Source organism: Balaenoptera ricei, chromosome 5, assembly GCF_028023285.1.
Source record: "Balaenoptera ricei isolate mBalRic1 chromosome 5, mBalRic1.hap2, whole genome shotgun sequence".
NCBI classification, from domain to species: Eukaryota; Metazoa; Chordata; class Mammalia; order Artiodactyla; family Balaenopteridae; genus Balaenoptera; species Balaenoptera ricei.
This window is the reverse complement of record NC_082643.1, coordinates 98,018,320-98,040,748: the sequence shown is the minus strand read 5'-3', so window position 1 is coordinate 98,040,748 and position 22,429 is coordinate 98,018,320. Positions and strand designations below refer to the sequence as shown.

Here is a 22,429-nt window from a genome sequence, read left to right as displayed (position 1 = left end):
ACCCATTTTTCCAGCCCACAGCCCTAATGGACTCTTATTCAGAGGCCATCCTCCCACATAAAGAGCTGTATTGTACTTAATGATAAGCCTTTTAATGGAATTGGCTATTTCTGGGTCTCTCTCTGGGAAACGGCCATTAATGAGCTTGCAAGTGCAAGGAAAAGCAGATGTTTAAGGGGTATGCTTCTCAAGGGCAGAGCACCCTGGGCAGAGCACCCTGGGAAGAAAACAGATGAAAACCAGTAACAGGTTCTTTTTCACTTCCTTGAAATTGGTTTGGCTTAACCAAAACTATGATCTAAATAAACTTTGCTTCAAAATATGAAACTATCACTCTTCATGCAACCCACCCACCACATCCTATCTGCATGAACCTTACTCTACCCACAAATGCTTCTGTAATCCTAATCATAACAAAATCATCAGCAGACTGCAAAGCTAGACCAAGACATGTGGGTAAACTAGCAGGCTAACATCTATCATTCCTCAAACCTGCAATTGGTCAATGCCTATTTAAGAGACTGAATGCAACATGAGGAAAAGGATGGAGCAGAACTGCTGAGGGGAGATTAATCTTTCTTTTACTGTCTGGAGCAATTCAGCTCTGGCCCCAAACCTGCATATTTACTCAGCAAAACTGAAGTCTTGAGGTTAACCAGTGGTGTCCTCCTTCACAAAGCATTTTATTGTACTCCTCATTATTTCACAACCTCTTCCAAGTCACGCCTAAACTGGAAACAGCCACTGAGGCATGCACAATACCTCTCTTAAGGGTTTTTTTTTTTTTGCCATTTGGCATCCTTCTGCATTTCCTGTGATGTGATGGCACCCAGAGATGCATTAGCATCCCTTATAGTTGGGAGTTTTGCTGGTGCACCCACCCTTTAATATGTCTCCTACTGTCACCCCCTGTGTCCTGGCATTAATGGAGGTGCTAAAGATATATTTAAAAGGTATAAGGCAAGGTCCTTGTCATCAAGGGTTTCACAGTTCTAAGTAATTCAGCTCATATTATTAATATTATTGAGAGCAGGACACTATGCTAGAAGCTTCTGGAAGTTCAAATATGAGGAAGGCAAAAGAGAGAGCCCTGATGATCCTAAAGGTTTCTCAAACTGTAGTCCACAACATCACCTGAGCTTGTTTGAAATGCAAATTCTCAGGCCTCACCCATGATCAACTGAACAAGAAATGTTGCAGGTGGGCCTAGCCATTTGTGTTTAATACTAACATTTGAACAGCACTGGCCTAAAGAGCTCCTAGAGAAGCAGAAGAAATAACACAAACACACAGTCTCTCTGCTACGAGACAGAGCAAGTCCAGGGCCAGGCAACAGACCTGGACATATTATATAGACCAAAGGCCAAGGACCCGTTGCAGTGATTTCAGAGTCAGGCTAAAGTCACAGTCACCAGTGGAGCTTTTAAAATGCATAACTGCCTGAGCCCCACCCAAAGGTTTTAATGCACTGGTCTCAATTTTTGTTAAAAATGCTCACTAGTTGATTCTGACAATTATCAGAGGCAAGAACCTCAGCAGGGTCTGAGAAGGAAGAAGCCTTTGGTAATGATGAAGAGGATATTGTGAAAGTTAGCCAATGGACCCAATTCCCGTGGCTGCTGTAACAAGTCACTACAAACTTGTGGTTTAAACCAACAGAACTTTATCAATGGTGAAAAGCTTTCAGTTTTTCCTCTATGATCAGGAACAAGACAAGGATGCCCACTCTTGCCACTTTTATTCAACATAGCCATTAGCAATTAGGCAAGAAAAAGGAATAAAAGGCATCCAAATAAGAAAGGGAGGAAAAAAACTGTCATTATTTGCAGATGACACGATATTACATATAGAAAACCCTAAAGACTCCATCAAAAAACTGTTAGAACTAATAAGTGAATTCAGTATAGTCACAGGATACAAAGTCAATATATAGAAATCTATAGCCTTTCTGTACACTAATAATGAACTAACAGAAGCAGAAATTAAGAAAATGATCCCATTCACAATTGCATCAAAGAGAATAAAATACCTAGGGATAAATTTAACCACAGAGGTGAAAGACTTGTACACTGAAAACTATAAGACATTGACAAAAGAAATTGAAGATGACAAATAAATGGAAAGATATTCCATGTTCATGGATTGAAAGAATTAACATTGTTAAAATGTCCAATCTATCCAAAGCAAACTACAGATTCAATGCAATCCCTGTCAAAATTCCAATGGCATATTGCACAGAACTACAACAAATAATTCTAAAATTTGTATGGTAGCACAAAAGATCCCAAATAGCAAAACAAACTTGAGAAAGAAGAACCAAGCTGGAGGTGTCACACTCCCTGATTTCAAACTATACTACAAAGCTATAGTAATCAAAACATATGGTACTGTCACAAAAACAGACATACAGATCAATGGAACAGACTTGAGAGCCCATAAATAAATCCACAGATATATAGAAAATTAATTTACAACAAAGGAGCAAAGAACACATAGTTGAGAAAGGACAGTCTCTTAAATAAATGGTGTTGGGGAAACTGGACAACCACATGCAAAAGAATGAAACTAGATACTATCTTACACCATACACAAAAATTAAGTCAAAATAGATTAAAGCCTTGAATGTAAGACCTGAAACCATAAAATTCCTAGAAGAAAACATAGGCGACAACATCAACATGGACCTTAGCGATGTTTTTGTGGATGTGACTCTAAAGGCAAGGGAAACAAAAGCAAAAATAAGCAAATGGAACTACATCAAACTAAAGAGCTTCTGCACAGCAAAGGAAACCAATATCAAAATGAAAAGGCAACCTACTGAATGGGAGAAGATAATTGCAAATCATATATCTGATACGGGATTAATATCCAAAGTACATAAAGAACTCATATAACTGAACAACAAAAAGACAGACAACCTGATTTTAAAAATGAGCAGATGCTCTGAATAGACATTTTCCCAAAGAAGACATACAGGTAGCCAACAGGCACATGGAAAGATGTTCAACATCACTAATTACTAGGGAAATGCAAATCAAAATCACAATGAGGGGCTTCCCTGGTGGTGCAGTGGTTGAGAATCTGCCTGCTAATGCAGGGAACACGGGTTCGAGCCCTGGTCTGGGAAGATCCCACATGCCGCGGAGCAACTGGGCCCGTGAGCCACAACTACTGAGCCTGCACGGCTGGAGCCTATGCTCCACAACAAGAGAGGCCGCGACAGTGAGAGGCCCGTGCACCGCGATGAAGAGTGGCCCCCGCTTGCCGCAACTGGAGAAAGCCCTCGCACAGAAACGAGGACCCAACACAGCCAGAAAAAAAAAAAAAAAAAAAAAGATACACCCTTAAGTCAGAATAAAACAATGGCATTATTTAAAAAAAAAAAATCACAATGAGATAGCATCTCACACCTGTTAGAATGGCTATTATTGAATAGACAAGAAAAAAATATTGGTGAGGATGTGCAGAAAAGGGAACCCACTGTTGGTGGGACTGTAAACTGGTGCAGCCACTGTGGAAAAGAGTATGAGATTCCTCAAAAAATTAAGAACAGAACTACCATATGACCCAGCTATTCCACTTCTGGGTATTTACCTGAAGAACATGAAAACATTAATCTGAAAAGATATATGCATCCCGATGTTCACTGCAGCATTGTTTACAATAGCCAAGATACAGAAACAACCTAAGTGTCCATAAATGAATGAATGGATAAAGAAGATGGATACACACACACACACACACACACACACACACACACACACATATAACACTGGAATACTATTCAGCCATAAAAAAGAATGAAATCCTGCCACTTGGGACAACATGGATGGACCTTGAAGGTATTATGTTAAATGAAATAAGTCAGATGGAGAAAAACAAATACTGTATGGTTTCACTCACATGTGGAATCTAAAAAAACAAAAATAAAATAAAACAAAAGCAAACTCATAGGCACAGGGAACAGATTAGTGGTTACCAGGGGGAAGAGGGTTGGGGGCGGGTGAAAGGGTGAAGGGGGTCAACTGTATGGCAATGGACAGCAACTACACTTGTGCTGTGATCACTTGGTAGTGTACACAGATGTTGAATTATAATGCTGTACACCTGAAACCTATTTCTTTTTTTTAAACAGAGCTTCATTCTATCACAGTCCTGGAGGTCAGAAGTTCAAAATCAAGGTGAATGCAGGCCACACTCCCTCCTGCCACTTCCAGCTTTTGGTGGCTCCAGGTGTTCCTTGGCCTGTGGCTGCATAACTCCAGCCCCTACCTCCATTTTCACGTGGCTTTCACCTCTTCTGTGTCTTCTCCTCTTCTGTCTCAAACCTCCCTCTGCCTTTCTCTTCAGAGGACACTTGTCATTGGATTTAGGGCCCACCCAGATAATACAAGACGATCTTATCTCAACATGCTTAATCTTCAGAGACCCTTTTTCTAAATAAAGTAGCATTCACAGGTTCCAGGGATGATATCTATTGCAGGGCTATTTTTTGGTCTACCACGGCTACTATCAAGAGAAGACAGCAAGTGCCAAGTACACAATTAGCACAAAGCTGTAAGACTGAATAATCTCTTGGGTTTGCATTTTAACAAAACGAGAGCCTGAAGTTCAAGGGGTAAAGCTATATGCTAGCTGGTCAGGATTCAGCAGGCAGGGGCATATCTTTTCAGGAAAATTTTTCTGCCTCAGCAGGCTGGGAACATTATTCCTGATGACAACATCAAAGATTCACAAGCAGTTCTTTCTGTTTCATATTCTGAAGTTTCCACAGCTAAGAGAAAGGCTTCCTCGTGAGATCGGGGAGAATTGCTGGTGTGTTTATTGGTTCTGCTGGGCCCCTGAGCCGTGAGAGAGCTGCTTGTTTCTCTAATGCCTTGAGCAACCTGGGAGCATTTTCCAGGTGTATCCTTTTACCCTGGAGGCTCAGAATATAGTGAGTAACTTCAAATAGGTCCATTAAACAGTCATAATGTGAGCTGACAGCCTGGGCCTGTTATTATGCCACTATAGTTTGAAAGTAATTACACCATTGTCTCTGTAACTATGAGTGTTGCTGCCACGGAACTGTTCCAGTGTTCGGATTATAGGAGAAGAGAGTTGTAGTAAGTGCCTTTTAAAATGGCAAGCTTTGTAGTTAACAAGTAAGGGCCTCTGTACATCTTGTCTATTAGATTTCTTTTTTTGTCCGCGCTGCACAGCTTGTGGGATCTCATTTCCCCAACCAGGGATTGAACCCAGGCCACGGCAGTGAAAGCGCCAAATCCTAACCACTAGACCACCAGGGAACTCCCTATTAGATTGTTTTTAACTAATAGATAAATATTTTCCAGGTCGCTTTCTTCCAATTTTCCTGATATTCTTTATGGGAATCTACCTGTAACAAAAGTGAGTTTTGCTCATAGAAATCTGTCTCAAGGAAATAATCTAGCAAGAATGCAGGGATAGAGTCTCAAGAATGTCCATCACAGTACTGATTATAACAATGAGAAACTGGAATCAACCAAAAGTCTACCAATAATAGTCCCTACGTATCTCAGGGAACCTTTCTTGATCCCTCAGGTTGTTCAATGTTTTCGTACTTCCTACTTGGTAGCATATCAAAATTGTATTTATTTTTGTATAAAAACAGTAGAAGCTCTTTTAACCAGTCTCCATTCAGCAAACATGTGGATAACTTAATACCCTTCAGCCTTCCTCTGGAAAGCCACCGCACTTCTCACACTAATTGTCACTTGTCTGTGCCCGTTTATTTTCTATTATAATTATGTGATTTAACACCACACTAGGTCAGTTATATACGAATGTAAAGAGTACGTTGTTGTTCCAATGAAAACTGGACTGAATGCTTTGAAAAGACTCAATAAAGGTAAGTTGCTAGAGAAAAAAAGAAAAAACGTGGTATTCAATTAGCTGTGACAAAGAAGTGAAAAGTTTTAAAGGTTTAGAGGGATTCTGAACTCACATTGTTCCACGTGCAATTTAGATTCTCATTCTCCACTTTAAAGACGCCCGAATGGTAAAAAGTACATATGCCTTATGGGCAGGGTGACCTTACATCTGGTCAGGCCAGGACAGTCCCTGTTTACACCTGTTGTTTCAGCGCACTTTCTGGTTTAATGCCCCCTTTCATTCTCAGAAGTGTCTCAGTTTGGATGATAAATTAAAAGGTCACTCTAACTATAGCTGTAGTTTATACAAGACAAATAAGGTAAATGTCAATCAGCAGGCCGTCCCAAAGAATTGAAACTGAGCCTCACATGAAATGATTAGTGAATGAGTGTTCACCCACATGTTTTAATTAGAGATCCTCACACTTTTTTTCTGTAAAGGGCCAGGCAGTAATTATTTTAGGCTTTACTCAGTCTCTGTCACAATGATTCAAATCTGCCATTTTAGCACAAAAGCTACCCGAGACGATGTCTAAGTGAATATGCATGGCTGTGTCCCAATAAAACTTTATTTTGGACACTAAATTTGAATTTCATGTACTTTTCATGTGTCACCAAATATTGTTCTTATTTTGTATTTTTTTTCAAACTGTAAAAACCATCCTTGACTCGCAAGCCATATAAAAATGGGCAGTGGACTGATTTGGCCTGGGACATGGTTTGCTGACCCTTTTTTTAAATTTTGGGTGAAGTAGAAAAGAATAGTTTTATTGCTTTGCCAGGCAAAAGGGGCCACAGCAGGCTAATGCCCTCAGAACTCTGTGTCCCGACCTGGAGGGTACAGTGAGAAGTTTTATAGTAATGGTTCAAAGAGGGCATGATCAGCTGGTGGACATTCTTCTGATTGGTTGGTGGTGAGGTAAGTGGGAGTCAGTATCATCAACCCTTCTGGTTCCAACAAGTCTTGGGTCTACTTGCTTGTGGGCAGCACACAGTTAACTTCTCCCACCTTGTGGAGGTTTCAGTTTCTACAAAACAGCTCAAAGATATTGTTGTGTGTATCCCTTGATGGGAACCAGGACCCTGCCCCAAGGCTGTACTATTGTTTCTCTTGACTGTTCCTCCCTTGTCTTGCATCCCCTCCCTTCCTTAATTAACAACTGTTTGCACCTGCCCATTGGAACTCAGTGCTGACACCTGTTTTAAGTTATGTGTTAGGTTTTTTTCTTTTATAGTTTTCATTTTCAATTATTCAAAATGTTCACTGACATTGAATAGGAGGGCTTCTATTGTATTTGAGAGCTTCTTTCTACTTCTCTCTGTAAGATCCATGAGATAAGGGATTTTACCTGGCACATAAAAGGCACTAAGTGTGTCATAAATGAAAGAAGTTAAATTATGCAACATTTATGCAAGGGACTATTGATACAACCATTAAAAATTGTGTTGAAGGGTTCTAGATTTACTGCGAAGGGGAAAAAACCCAGGTAACACAATAGTTATGTGTGATATAACTCTCTTTTTAAAAATTACATGTCTAATAAGAACCTGCAGTATAAAAAAACAAACAAAACAACTAATACTAAACTTTCATTGGGTTATTTGTATGGAAATATGTTAATATAAATGTTTCAGACATTACATGAAATTTCTAAAAATCTTAAAAAAAAAAAAAAAATTACATGTCTATATTTGTATGAGAAATCAGATAGTAGGCTCTGCAAAAAATGGTATTAGTTATTATATCACTGTAGTTATTATGGGTTTGGGGATACTTTAAAATCTTTTTCTTTTTGCTTCTCTGTATTCTTGATTTTTCTAAAATGGTTGTGATTTCTGTGTATGATTGGTCACCGTTGTTTTTATTTTACCTCATAATTCTAGTGTTCTGAAGGAATGTGGATCCGACCATATGGAGGCACCAAGTTTGGTCCAACCCTGTGTCTGTGGTCAGGTGCTGGGAGTGACTAAGTCAGATGTTGGCCTGGGAGGGCATGGGGGATGTCCACTTATTTGTCAGATATGCCAGTTCTCCACTGTGCTCGGAAAACTAGAAATTAGATACTAGCACCTCCTGAGTTCTGGCCTTGAGAAAGGAGCCTTCCCACTCTCCCATAAGACGACTGTACCTAGGCTGTGTTTGAAATGTGCTATTTTATCCTAGGAGCTGCGGGAGGTCCAGGAAGAGTTTTGTTCATTTAGTCCATCAACGTACATTTGCTGGGCACCGATCACTAACTAGGCACTGTTCTAGGCACCAGCGGGTATAGGAGAGAACAGAGCAGACAGAAATTTCTGCCCTCAAGGAACTTTCTTAGTGGGGAAGAGAAGGCCATAAGTAGATTAACAGAGGAAAAAGATGGAAACAGCAGATGCAGCTGAGGAAATCTCACGGTCTAGGTGAGCAAGAAGGCCCTCCCTGAAGAGACATCTGAACCAAGCCAGGAGCAGGCTGAAGAAACCGCGAGGACAAAGGCTCCAGGTGGCACCAGCCTGGCGCATCTGAAAGCCTGAAAGAAGGCCAGTGCGGCCAAGGAGATGACGCTGAGAAGTAGACTGCAGCCACTCCCAGTGACCATATTAAAGAATTTACTTTAGGTGAACCGATTTTATTCCAAGTGAAACAAGAAGCCATTTGTGGGTTCTAAACGGAAGAATGGCATGCTCTGGTTTATACTGTATAAGATAATTCTTGCCGCTGTGAGCGGGGGCAAGGGTAGACCACGAGGAGGCCGCAGCAGGGGTTGGGGACCGGAGGGGAAGGCGGCTTGGACTAGGGCGGAGGCGGAAATGCAGAAGCGAGGTGGACTGACTCGTTGCGTTTATGGGGTTAAAGTCATCAGGACTTGCTTCAGAACTGGATTTAAACAGGAGAAAATTCGGTTTGTTTTCGTTTCTTTTAATGTTAACAGCGTAACTGAGATATAATTCTTGAGACCATACAATTCACCCATTTAAACTGTACAATTCAATTCACAGAGTTGTGTAACTATCACTAGAGTCAACTGAAGAATATTCTCATGACTCAAAAAGAAACCTTGCATCCCTCAGTCACTACCCCCATTGTACTTTGTACCATATTTTATTTATCCAGTCTTCGGTTGATGGACATTTCATTTATTTCCGTTTTTTTGGCTATTATGAATAATGTTGCTCTGAATACTGTGTACAAGTTAATTTCTCTTGGGTTTATACCTAGGCATGGAATTTCTGGCTCATATGATAACTCTCTGTTAATTACTTGAGGAATCGCCAGACTGTGTTCCAAAGCAGCTGCAACATTCTACAGCAGTGTAGGAGGGCATGATTCAATTTTAGTATCACTCTGGCTGCTGTGTGGAGAAAGGACTGGAGCAAGGCCGGGGGGAAGTGCAGAGATCAGAATGGTTATGCAAAAGTAGAGGCATCTTAGTAGGGTTCAAAGACACCCAATTTAAGGTGTACTTCATCTGTTTTATGGCAAAAAGATTTCTGTGCGATAGCTGTCTGTACACCCTATGAGTCACTTTGTTAAACTAAAAGATTCCAACAGAGAGGGCCTGTTAAAACAGATCTGCAGTTTTCAAATCTAGAATCCTAAAGCAAACTGGTATGGAACCGTTTAAACATCTGTCCCTACACAAGCTCCTGCAGGCAGGAAGGTATTTTCAGAGAAACTAAGGGAGTCAGTGGGTGCAATAAAACTTCCACAACTTCAAGCCATGAAAACTCAGGGCTCAAGTGGCAGCCTCCTGCTGAGGACTCGTGTGGCAGTCAGCGTCACTCCTACTGCCTGGGACACTGCCCTGGCCTCTCAGTCCAGAGAAGGCCTGGCTTTGTTCCTAGTTGCCGGTTTTGACAACTGGGCAGTGGTCCTGTCCCTCTGCAATTCTTCTAGCTCAGCAAGGGAAGGGAAACCAACATCTATCAGGCTTACAATAGTCTCTCCGCCGGGTGAGATGCTCCACTTACATTCCTTAAGTTAGTGAACCCTCACAACAAATCACCAGGGAAGAAAGGACTATTTTTCTCAATTACACATAAAGCAGGTTGGCCCCTTTGGATTGGAAAGTCAGAAAAGTCTCTCTGAAGAGATAGTATTTTAGCTGATACCAGCCATGCAGGGATCAGGAGTAAGAGCGTTCCAAGAGTAACCCCCAAATTGTTAGCTCTCCAGGTGACCTCATTTTTATTCACATTTAATTTTCTTTTATATTTATTAGTATAAATAAGAGTAAGAAGCACCCCTCTAGAGATAAATCAAGTTTAAATTCATTTAAAAGATATCCTGGAGTAGAAATTATCATTCTTTTCCTTAATATTTCTGATTTTATACTCAGGGTCTATTCTCCATAACAGCATTCCCCCTACCCCATCCCTAAACAATCCACTATCTCCCCTCAACATCCAATATGACTGTCCTCGCTAATGTGTCTCCATAGACCTCAGTAAGGTTCTGGAACGTGGGGAGACACAGTTCGCTTGGTCTGGTCATGCTACTGTGCTGGGAGTGGTGACTCTGACCTCCAGAACCTCCCACGGAAGGAAGGAAGGAAGGATCTACAAATAAGTACTACACTGCAACTCAAAGGTCCCCTGCTCTCAGGTGAGGATGCTCTCCCAATGACAGAATTCTTTTTTACTATAACACTTTACCAAATTCCTCAAAACGGAATTCATCCTAAGATCTGTGTGGTGGGTCTTTAGGAAAGGCCAATAAACAAAATCCTTCTTCTCCAACGAACTAATTGAAATACAAGACCAAGGCGTGAGGCTGTTTTGAGACCAAAATAACACATTACCGATATAATATTAAAGAATGTGACATACCCACGGGCAGGCTGCATTCCTGATATTTACCCACCTAGTCACAATACTGGGCCAGGGCATTTCTTCCTCCCAGAACTGCACCTACCCCTGTAAAATCGACGGCACGGCTGACAGAGCAGAATGTGTGCTTCTGCGGGCAGATCACTCCATGAGAAACAAGGGAGAAAGAGGAAAGAGCTCTGCAGACCTAGCTCCGGCCCTCAGCCTCACTGATTAGATCTACATTTCCCCTCACCTGGGAAAGAGTACTAAAGATGATTGACAGAGGTTATGGAAACACAAGGATGACCAGGGAAGAAGCACCACCCTCACACACACACCTAACACTGGGTTCTGGATGCCCTGGTTCTGTCACTACATCCTAATGTGACGTCAGGCAAGAATACTGACCCTTTCCTGGGTCTCAGATATTAATTCTCTCAATTAGAGATGGTGCTCGTCTCCTTGCCATGCAGAACTGCTGTGCACACAGAGGATGAGTAAGTATGTCAAAGGCTTTGCAAAGAACACAAATAGGCACTTGATTCCACTGTAGCCCTTATAGGGGCTACACAGCCAAACACAGCCAAAAAAAAAAAAAAAAAAAAAAAGAACACATAATGAGTGTTTACCAGATGCAAAGGATTGTGAATAAATTAAGGAGCTTATTATCTTAAGGGACATACTATATACAAATCAACTATAATATCAGATGGATAAGCATGATGAAAGAAATATTAACCAAATCCGTAGGCGGAAACTTTAAATTTAACAAGCTTACTGAGGGTCTACTATGTGCCAGACATTGTACAAACTTCTGGAAAAACAGATTAATAAGAAAGAAATAACGAATATACAATTAGTGATTAATGAATACACGATTAATTACAAAAGTGAGATTTTTTTCAAAGATTTTTCTTGTGGGAAGTGAGACTTAAAAGATAAGTAGGATTCAACTTATAGAGATGAAGTCATTTCAGGAGAGGAAATATCCGAGGGAAGTGAGTGCACAGAGGAGGAAAGGGAGAAGTGCACTTCACTGTATTTGAGAACTGGGTGCCTGGGGTGGTTCCTAATCCTCCTGGAAAAGTAGGCTGGAAAATGTAAGATGGCACAGTCACTTCGGAAAGTCATTTGGCAGTTTCTTAGAAAGTCAAACATAAATTTACTATACAACCCAACAATCCCATTCCTAGGTATTTACCCAAGAGTAACAAAAATGTGTGCGCAAGAATGTAATGTTTGTAGCAGCGTGATTCATAATAGCCCCAGAGTGGAAACAATCCAAATGCCTATTAACTGGCGAATATGATCATCAGAAAATGGTGTATCCATACAATGGGATACTACTGAGTAATAAAAGGGAATGAATGAATGACATAAGCTACAACCATTGATGAACATCAAAAACTTGATGCTGAGATTTAGCAACTAAGTGAAAAAAGCCAGATGGAAATACATGTTGTATCATTTCACTGATATGAAATATCTGGAAAGGATAAATTTATGAAGACAGAAAGTAGATCAGTGGTTGCCTGGCATTGGGGTAGGAACAGGGACTGACTACAAATGGATACAAAGGATGGTGATAGAAATGTCCTAAAACTGGATTATGGTTATGATGCAACAACTCTGTAAATTTACTAAAAGATGCTGAATTGTATGTTTAAATGGATTTTATGGTATGTAAATTATACTTCAATAAAGCTATAAAAATTAAGAAGTTATCCAAATCAGACAGAAAGGAAGCAAGAACAGCAATCTTAGAAATGAAAAATGTAATTCTAAAACTTAATAGATGGGGCTTCCCTGGTGGCGCAGTGGTTAAGAATCTGCCTGCCAATGCAGGGGACAAAGGTTCGATCCCTGGTCCGGGAAGATCCCACATGCCACAGAGCAACTAAGCCCGTGCGCCACAACTACTGAGCCTGCGCTCTAGAGCCCGCGAGCCACAACTACTGAGCCTGCGTGCCACAACTACTGAAGCCCATTCGCCTAGAGCCCGTGCTCTGCAACAAGAGAAGCCACCACAATGAGAAGCTCGCACACCGCAACAGAGAGTAGCCCCAGTTCTCCAGAATTAGAGAAAGCCCGCGTGCAGCAACGAAGACCCAACACAGCCAAAAATAAATAAATAAATAAAAATTTTTAAATTTTATTTATTTATTTATTTATGGCTGTGTTGGGTCTTCGTTTCTGTGCGAGGGCTTTCTCTAGTTGTGGCAAGCGGGGGCCCCTCTTCATCGCGGTGCGCGGGCCTCTCACTATCGCGGCCTCTCTTGTTGCGGAGCACAGGCTCCAGACGCGCAGGCTCAGTAATCGTGGCTCACGGGCCCAGTTGCTCCGCGGCATGTGGGATCTTCCCAAACCAGGGCTCGAACCCGTGTCCCCTGCATTGGCAGGCAGACTCTCAGCCACTGCGCCACCAGGGAAGCCCAATAAATAAATTTTTAAAATAAATAAAACTTAATAGATGGGAAAAACTCTGGATTGGACATATTATTTAGAGGATTGGGAAATAGGAAGACAGGATTAAGGAATTCACCAGGATACAACAGAGACAAAAAGATTTTTAATAACATTTTAGGATATGGACGGAGAGGCTTCCTTAAATTAGCTAATGGCAGTTGCAGAAAACTGAATGGAGGCAATGACAGAGAAACAATATCTGAACACAAAATCATTGATAATTTTCCAGAATTAAAGAGAGCACCTGAGTCTTCAATAGAAAGTACATTCACTACCAACTAGAGAGTTCTAATGAAACTGCTAAACGTCAAAATACACATACACAAATGCTACCAATAGAAAAGGCAGATTATCTACAAAGGAATGAAAATTTGATTGGCAGTAGGATTTTACCAGCAGTAATTAGTACCTGAAGACAATAGAACGCTATCAACACTGTGCTATGGGAAAATAGCTGTTCACTAGAATTTTTTAAAATTTATTTATTTTATTTATTTATTTTTGGGTGTGTTGGGTCTTCGTTGCTCTGCGTGGGCTTTCTCTAGTTGCAGCAAGCGGGGGCTACTCTTCATTGGGGTGCACATGCTTCTCATTGCGGTGGCTTCTCTTGCAGAGCACGCACGGGCTCTAGGTGTGCGGGCTTCAGTAGTTGTGGCATGCGCAGTCTCTAGAGCACAGGCTCAGTAGTTGAGGCGCACGGGCTTAGTTGTTCCACAGCATGTGGGGGGATCTTCCCGGACCAGGGATTGAACCCATGTCCCCTGCATTGGCAGGCAGGTTCTTAACACTGCACCACCAGGGAAGTCCCATCACTAGAATTTTATACCCAAATAAATGACCATCCAACAGTGAGGGCAAAATACAGACATTTCCAAATATACAAAGAATTTCTTACCCCACCAAGACCCCTACGGAAAGAACTATTAAATGATGAACTTCAGCTAGAAGAAAAGTGAACCAAAAGAGAAGGCTATGGATTCAAGAAAAAAATAGGGCGTAGAAGAATTGGTAAAATGTCAGTAAATTTAAAGAACTCAAGTATAAAAACGATTGTAAATTTTAAAAGGTAAAAAACTCTAGACAACAATGACAAGAAGGGAAAGGGGAGGGCTGTTAAATGGGTAAAGTATGCAAAGCTCTTTTGTAGGAAGAAAGAATTCTGTGATAACTTTGTTAGAAAAACTATAGTTAAATATGTATGTGGAGAAATAAAAGACAAGGCTGAGAGGAATAGGAATAATGCCAGAAGCCCTCAAACCAGCAGTGGAAAATGAGGGAATATAGATCATTTAACTAATCCAGGATGGTAAATGAAAAACACAAAATATGTTGGAAGAATAAGTCCCAATATGTTAGTTATCACAGTAAACGCACATGGATTAAATTCACCTATCAGAGATACAACTAAAATAAAACTTACAGAAAGATTAAATATAAAGAGATGGAAAATATCACATACAAAAGGTAGCCAAAAGAAAGGTGGCATATCAATATCAATATTAAAAATGTCTAATTTAAACAATTAGCATGAAAAATGGTAAAGAGAGGCCCTACATAATAAGAATCAACTGTGATTTCTAATGCAGAATATACTTTGAGAAACACTGCCTACTATGCACTAGGGATCATGGCTGCTTTCTTCACTGCTGTATCGTTCAGTGCTTGGCGCATAATAATTGTGCCAAAATATCAATATTAATGGGCAGAATGACTACCATTACCACATTATATTGAAATGATCTGTTTATGCATTTGTCTCATCACAAGGGCAGGGTTCCTATCTTACTCAGTTTTATGCCATCGATATTGAGCACAGCGCCTGGCACACAGTAGGCACTCTATAAATTCTAACTGAGTTCAGGGTTCATCTCTTCCATAAAGTCTCTCCTAAATGTTCCTACCCATAATGACTTATCCTTTGTTTCTACTTCTATAGCACTCACAACTTGAAACATCCAATTTAGCAACTGATTATAGAGCAGTGTCTTTTAGGTTTCTCTCCAACCTTGTTTCTCCAAAACTATTTTAGGTTCTTTGAAGATGAAGATGCCTTATACTGTGCCCAGCGCCTCACATCAATACTTTTTTGGATCGATGTCACTATTTGGATGACTCCAGATTAGATCAGTGGTGCCAAGCAGCACATGCCAAGGCCTCCAAGGAGTATCTCCATTCCCCCCTTTCCATCCTTGACTAAAGAGATCACTGTTTGGATACAGGCTCATTTGCAAAAAATGTGGAGAAGTTAATGGGAGGGATAGGAGAAGGCAGCTAGTGTCCAATTCCAGGTCTCTGTGCTCTCTTCCTTCTGGCAAAATAATCAGGGAGGAAAATTCCTGTGATCCCACAAAAGAGTAGGTGTGGGAAGTGGGAGGAAGATAGTTGGGGAAGAGTATGTCCCATACACAGAACCTGGACCGGACGTTCCACTAGCAGGCATGTTATCAGGAGTAATTATTACGAGATCGAAAGGAAACCCCAAGGCAACTAGCTAAATTCAGGCACTCGGGACCTTGTATAAAAGACAGAGAGGGATGTTGTTTTCCATCTACACACCAGGCACAGGAGGGGAACCTACCACAAGGAGCTCCTAATTGGGAAGCTGCAGGGGGTTAACAAAGGACAGGGTGTCATCTTCTTGCTGGTCTTCATAAGGAAGACACTACAGTCCCTGGAGGTTCAATCAGGGCCCTGGGATGAGGTAGGGAGATGGGGGGGCTGACCTCCCGAGGTCCTTTGTAATCCAGTAATTAAATGGTGAATCGTTCACTTCCCCATTTATGCTCTGTACCCAGTTAGATAGTAAGTCCCCTGGGCTGCCTTCCAGGTTTACTACAGTGACACGCAAGCTGCTGGCACTCAACAAATGAATCAAATGTTTAAATAGCCCACATGACCTCCTCCCCGCCTGTAAAGTACGGCGATGAATGAAATCACAACATTCCAGGCACTATCACTTGAGCAGAGCCCGCAAGGAAACACACACACAAACACCACAGCACTGATTCAACTCGATTCACATTCCCACCCTGGGAGCACAGACCACCTGCTCAGCGCGGAGGCTGTAGGAGTTTCCTTGGCAAGGATCCTTTCTCTCAGCTGCTTTAGGATGGTGCCTCCAGAAGGTCACCAAGATTTAGGACCGCTTCCCTCCCGGGTTGGCCTCCGAGGCAAAGTTTCAGCTCGGATTCTGCCTGGGCCTCCCTCGGGCGCGTCCGCACTCCCTCCCCGGCCCGGGGCGCCCCGGACGCGCAGCTGGCCGGCCTGCAGCGCCTCACGTTACCTTGGTGAGCTGGGCGATCTTCTTGCACATTTTCACGTGCATCTCGGGATCACAGTCCATTCTCCAGCCGGCGCCACCTCCGGCATCGGCTTTGGAGCCCGGGCAAGTCCCGGGCGCGTGAATTTTGCTGTTGAGGGCAGAAGCCATCGCTGAAACGCGTCCGGCACTCAAAGCCTCACGATGGCTCGGCTTCTCGATGCCCGCGGTGTGCAGGTGCTTGCGCGCGCGGGCGTGTGAGTGTGTGGGCTTTCTCGGGAGAGGTGGCACTGCAGTCCCGCCGCCCGCGCCACCGCGTGGCTCCTGCTTCCACCGGGTGTCCGCCACCCCGCCGCCCGCGCGCCCACCCTTCCTCCTCCCGCCCTCGCTCGCTTGCTGGCTCTGCGGGCACCCGCACCCTGCGGCGAAGCGCCGAGGACCCGCACGTGCCTCTCGTGACCCGCGCGCAGCTCCCGGGCCCGTGCGGGTTTCGCCTGCAATCAGCTTCAGCGACGAGGAGCCAGTGGCCTTGGAGAGGTTTGCGCTGGCCAGGCGCGGCGCTCTGGGACACGTGGGTGGCGCCGGGCTCCGGACTCAGCGGCGACGGACCCCGCCCGTGGTGGGCATCCCAGGCCAAGGAGGAAGAAGAGCCGGCCTCAGCCTCGGGCAGCTGGGGCGTTTCGTGTGGGGAAGGGACCCTGGCGACGTGCTGCTGGCGAATGGATGGCGAGACACCGGGTACCTTGACGGGTGCCCTCAGCCAGCGACTCAGGAGCCTCGGAGCTCGGCGCTGAGGGCTGAGGCGGGGGCGAGGGGGGGGGGTGCCGAGAGAGGGGCGGGGAGGGGAAAGCGAGTCGCGGCGACGCAAGGAGGTGCGGGGACCAGGGCATACGTTTTGGGCCCCTGCCTGGGCTGAGGGTGGGAGCCCCCCTTCCCCCACTTTAAGAAGGACCCCGGACGTTGCGGGAGAATTGCCTGAGATTACCAAAGGGAAGAAGCCAAAAGGGCGAGGAGCTGGTGACCGAAATCTGGGATGAGAAAGCGCAGAGTACGTAGTGAGGGAATGTGTAGTGTAAGAAAGCAGAGAAAAAAGTCAAAGACAGGGGTAGAAAGGATGGTGGCAGGTGTGGGAAAGGAGGAAGCAAAGAGGAATGGAGGAGTAGGTGAATAACAAATGGAGCTGCAGGTCTGAGTAAACCGATCCCAGGGAAGGTGAAGCGACTCATCCACACGCCTGGCCACCGGCCACCCGGAGCCAGAATCCTGTCAAGTCTTTGGATTACGACGAGCTTGTGTGTTTTTCGTTTGTTTGGCGAGTGGAGGGGTTGGTGGCCCAAATTTCTTTGTGACTTGCTTTCTCTGGTTTCGAACAGTGGGCTTTGGGGAAAGTGACACCATCCTGATCAGAATTTCCTAAAGTGTGAAAAATAGCATCAAAATAATAAGCAATTTGCATGGTTAATATATTTCATTTTACAAACTGCTTTATATCAGAAGTTTTAATACTCTTGAAAAAAAACAAGCAAACCTCAAGGGGTCTCAGAAACCACGATCCCATCCCTCTACACTGCAGGTAACAATACCCATTTTTATAGATGAGGAAATACAGAAAACTTGTACCAAGTAAGGCAATTACAAGTAGCAGAGTTGTGTCTGAAACCGAGATATTCCTATTCTAAATTCCTTACTTTCACCCCAATACATTATACTACATAGGCATAGCCAACCTGGGTTTTGGTTCCTAGTTTATCCTCTTAGGTTCCCTCTCCAGGACAACTACCCCCTCCCCCAATTCAATTAGAAAACAGAATGCCTGAATCAGAATCACTGCCAGGAGGTTGATGTAGACTCTTGGTCCTATCTTAGATTCCATGAGTCAAAATCTCTGGAGGTGAGGATCCAGAATCCACATTTTAAATGAGCGTCCTACTTAATTCCAAATTTAGAGTATTTTCTGCAGGGTCTTACTATATACTACATTTTACAGGAATTCAACCACTTTGTAAAGTAGAAGAAAAATAGCCTTTTTGATTCAGAACTTTATCAAAAGTTGTTCACCTCTGTGGAAACTCACATCATCAATGGCTTTGTGGCTCATATTTGGTTGCTGATACAACACACTTGTATTGTAACTGCCACATTCATGGTGAGTCTGCCAATATGTGCAAGCGTCTGAGTATCACATTATGTCATAAAGTTAATCAAGCCAGACCATTTCCATACTGCAATGATTTAATTATAATTGCTTTCCTTTTATTTCTCCTTTCTGTTACTGTCAAGAAATTATACTGATTTTTTAAATGTGTTTACTAATGTAAAAAATTATCTATGAATTTCAAGATAATAACATGAACATTATAGAAAAGGTGATATTGGGTGTGAACAGGATTGAGAACCACTGCTCTTGATGATCTTATACACACTAAAGTTTAGTAATACTGCTTTCTAACTCCAAGTTTTAGTTATTTAATTATGATCTTATTAAGTCTGGGGGCCAAAACATTTTCCAGTTGGATATATTATACTTTCAACTTTATAGTGGCAGACAGTGGGGAAAGCAGATTCACTTATCAGGCTTTGTTGGACTGCAGTTACTGTAATCAAGGTACCACAAGCTGGCCTGTCTTGGAAAGAGTCCTTTGCAGTTTGCTGGGGTTTTCTAGCACCGTGACTAGTAGGTCTTTTCACACTATCAGGAATGAAATAGAGGGCAGAAGAGGACTATGTGCTTTGTCTAATACAGGGCATTTATTAGCCCACTAATGTGATCTTGGAATTATGCCACGCTCTTTGCACATGTTCTCACCCCCACTAAGGCACTTATTATTCTCATTCTACAGACTAGAAAATTGAAGCTAAGGGAGGCTAAGTACCCAATGTTATACAGCTAGTAAATGGATCTGAGTCTATCCAACTTCAAAGGCTGTTCTTCCCAGAGCACAGTGCTGGCAATCCGAAACTTTTTAAAACTACAATTGATTTGTTTTTTCTTTAGATTATAAACATATAAGCTTCTTTTAGTTACCCCTCTCCTCAGTCTCACCTGTAATAATACCAAAAATGGGTATAAGAAGAAAGCAAAAATCACCCCAAATCCCACACTCAAAGAAAATTGCTGTTAATATTTTGAAGATTCTTGTAGACATCTCTCTGAAAACACCTAGAAAATGTTAAGTACATATATGTATTTTAAAATAAATGAGATACTGTAATAATGTTTTTGAACCCTATTCACTCAATCTTATTTTTCTTTTGCCAATAACAATCTACATTCCCATTTTAAACAGCCAGTATTCCATTATATACAACATATTTACCCCACCCGTTATTGAACAATTCTTTTTTTATATTTTAAGCAAAATGTTTCATATATGTTTATAACGTTTGCTGTATTATGAGAATATTCAATTCTGTTCTAAAGGACAGGAAAACCAAAAAGGATATATGAAACTTATGTTGGATAGAATTCTTAAAATGTGTTAAGTACAGAGTGTACTGTAAGACAGGATAAAGATAGAATGGAATATATGTAAAAAGGAGTGAACAAACAAGAGTGCTACTAACAGGTGGAAAAAGATGGAAAGACCAAAGATTTAAGGTAAAGATGATGCCGCCTTCAGGCTGACAGCTGTATCATCCCTAAAATGCCATTTGCTGTTGACACTCATTCTGGCCCCGTGAATGTCCTGCCCCAGAAACACAGATAAAAAACATGGCTCTCAGCAGGCCATTAACCAGGCATACTTGCCTTTGCACATTTCTCACAGAGCAAGCACATATTGACTCTAGGCACCCTCCACCTGCTGAGCCCCTCTTTCAGTTTCAACTGTGGTTCTCAAAACTGCACGTTCAGAAGTCAAGGCTGCTGCAGCAGACAGGACAACAACACTGCATACCCCAGGATTTAGGTAACGTGGTCCTCCCACCTCCCTGGCACCCTATCCTAAATGTCTTAACCTTCACTATGCTTTCCAATTGGCTTCTGTTTAAAAGTGATTCAATAAACCATGGGATTTGAGCATCTTAATTTGGGCTGTAAGGATTTGCTGTCCATGACATCTGGGATAGTCTGCCTGGTAGTGTATTTGGAGATTACCATTGCATCAGGAAAACTTCCTACACGATATTATACACAGATCTTTGCACAGATGTGCAAGTATTTCCATAGGAGTAAATCCTAGAATAAACTGGTTTCAAAGAGTATGCAAATTTTAAATCTTTATATAGTCTATACTGTTCTGGAATAGTTATTCCAAATTATACTCATTAATAGTGCTCAAAAATGCGTGTTTTCCCATGCTAGTGATCTTGAAATATCTTCCAATTGAAAAGGGGAAGAGTGTCTCCCCTACACCATTTGTTTGATTACTAGTAGCGCTGTTAAAACACCTTTCCACAAATTGATCAGTCATTGGAATTAAACTTTTTGTGCACTCTTTTTGTCTGGCTGTCTTCTATATGTTGAAGTAACTTTCTAGGCCCAAGATGGGGCTGCTACTGTGTGGGTGCCACGTCAGCAAACCAACACCTAGATAACTTTTGTGTCCCTGTAATGCTCTGTGTGACCAGAAACACAGTATATCCAGTCAGCCAATCCCCAAACACCAAGCCAGCTCTGGGCTCTCTACTTAGCTTCTTCTTACTCAAAACAAGGTTGACTAGGCGACCCCAGCCTATCAGATATTTTCTGTTTTTCTCTTCCTTGTTCTTTATTCTTTATCCTATAAAAGCCTCCGGCCTTCCACCCCATTTTATTCCACTTCATAAAGTGCTAAAGTTTGTATCACCAAAATTGTCGTCTTTAATCATTTTTTAACACTTATTACATGATCTTTCTTTGCAGGGGCTTTTAGCACTTTACTTATCATACATATTACAAACATTTCCCCCAGTTAGCAATTTATCTTTCTTATGCTCTATAAATATCTTGAATTTTTATGTAGGTAAATCTGTTTATCTTTTCTCATATTTTCTGGCTTTTGCATCATGCTTAGAAAGGCCTTCCCCATCCAAGAATAGTTTCTCCTAGCACTTTTATGGTTTCATTTTTCTTAAATGTTTAAATATTTGATCTAGCTGGGATTTATGTTGATACATGGAGTGAGGTTGGAATCCAAGCTTATGTTTTTCCAGATGGCTAAGCCGTTGTCCAACAGCTTGGATAAATTCATCTTTATCACACTGATCATCTAAGTGCAGTCTTAGGTGATTTCTTCCATAGTAATTTACTAAGGCAATCTTTTATCCTTTGCTTAGAAATTTTCTTTCCTAATCAGTTAAGCAGCATGGGTAACTCTATTGTTACTATTACTGCTCATCTAAAAACAAGATCACATTTTTGAGTATTTCACTTAACTCCTTTACCTGCAAGGCTATTTTGCTTACTCTGCCTTATTTCTACTGATCTTTCAGACTAGTTTGCATGTCCCTAAAATATGCTCTCATGGCTTTGCATCTCTGTGTAGCACCCATGTCATATTTTATTTTTAAAAGCTAAAGGTTTTTTGGCTTCTGCAGAATTCTGAAAAATGCCAGGTTTTCCCCCTCCTTTTCCATAAAACATGTTTATATATCATTATTAGGAGTACTTTCTGAAGAGTACTTCAGTTTTTCTTAATTGCCTTGTTTGCCTTCAACTTCCTTAATTTTCATGGTTTACATGGATGTGTGCAGAGGCTATATTTGTGTATATACACGTGGGTTGGGGTTTCGTCCATTGCATGTGTTGGTTCCATGGACGTATAATCCCCACAGGCTGTGGGAGTGATTGGCCAGGCCTTGTTTTTTTGTTGTGTTTTGGTTCTTTCCAAGAGGAGAATGCTATTTAGAAAATAAATTGCGTTGCAAAGCTCTTACCGGCTCGTATGAGAGAGCAGACTCCTGCCCTCGAACACGCTGGTAAGTTGTATCATAATGTTTTAAAAAAGTTTTGAGCATTTCTTGCTTTAAAAGAACTTCACGAGGAACATGACACACAGAAGTTCTTTTGGCTTTCCTTTGATGTATGGTGCATATAGCAATA

General features: G+C 42.0%; 1 protein-coding gene across 1 annotated transcript in view; it reads right to left on the bottom strand.

The window, feature by feature from the left end:
• The window catches only part of FAM184B (family with sequence similarity 184 member B), a 127,248-nt gene extending 110,535 nt beyond the window's left edge, over window positions 1–16,713 (bottom strand). The window contains exon 1 of the mRNA XM_059923288.1: window positions 16,432–16,713. Coding sequence (XP_059779271.1) covers window positions 16,432–16,578 — 147 coding nt within the window. The 5' untranslated portion in view covers window positions 16,579–16,713. The remainder of the gene's footprint in view (window positions 1–16,431) is intronic.
• Between the last annotated feature and the right edge of the window lie 5,716 nt (window positions 16,714–22,429).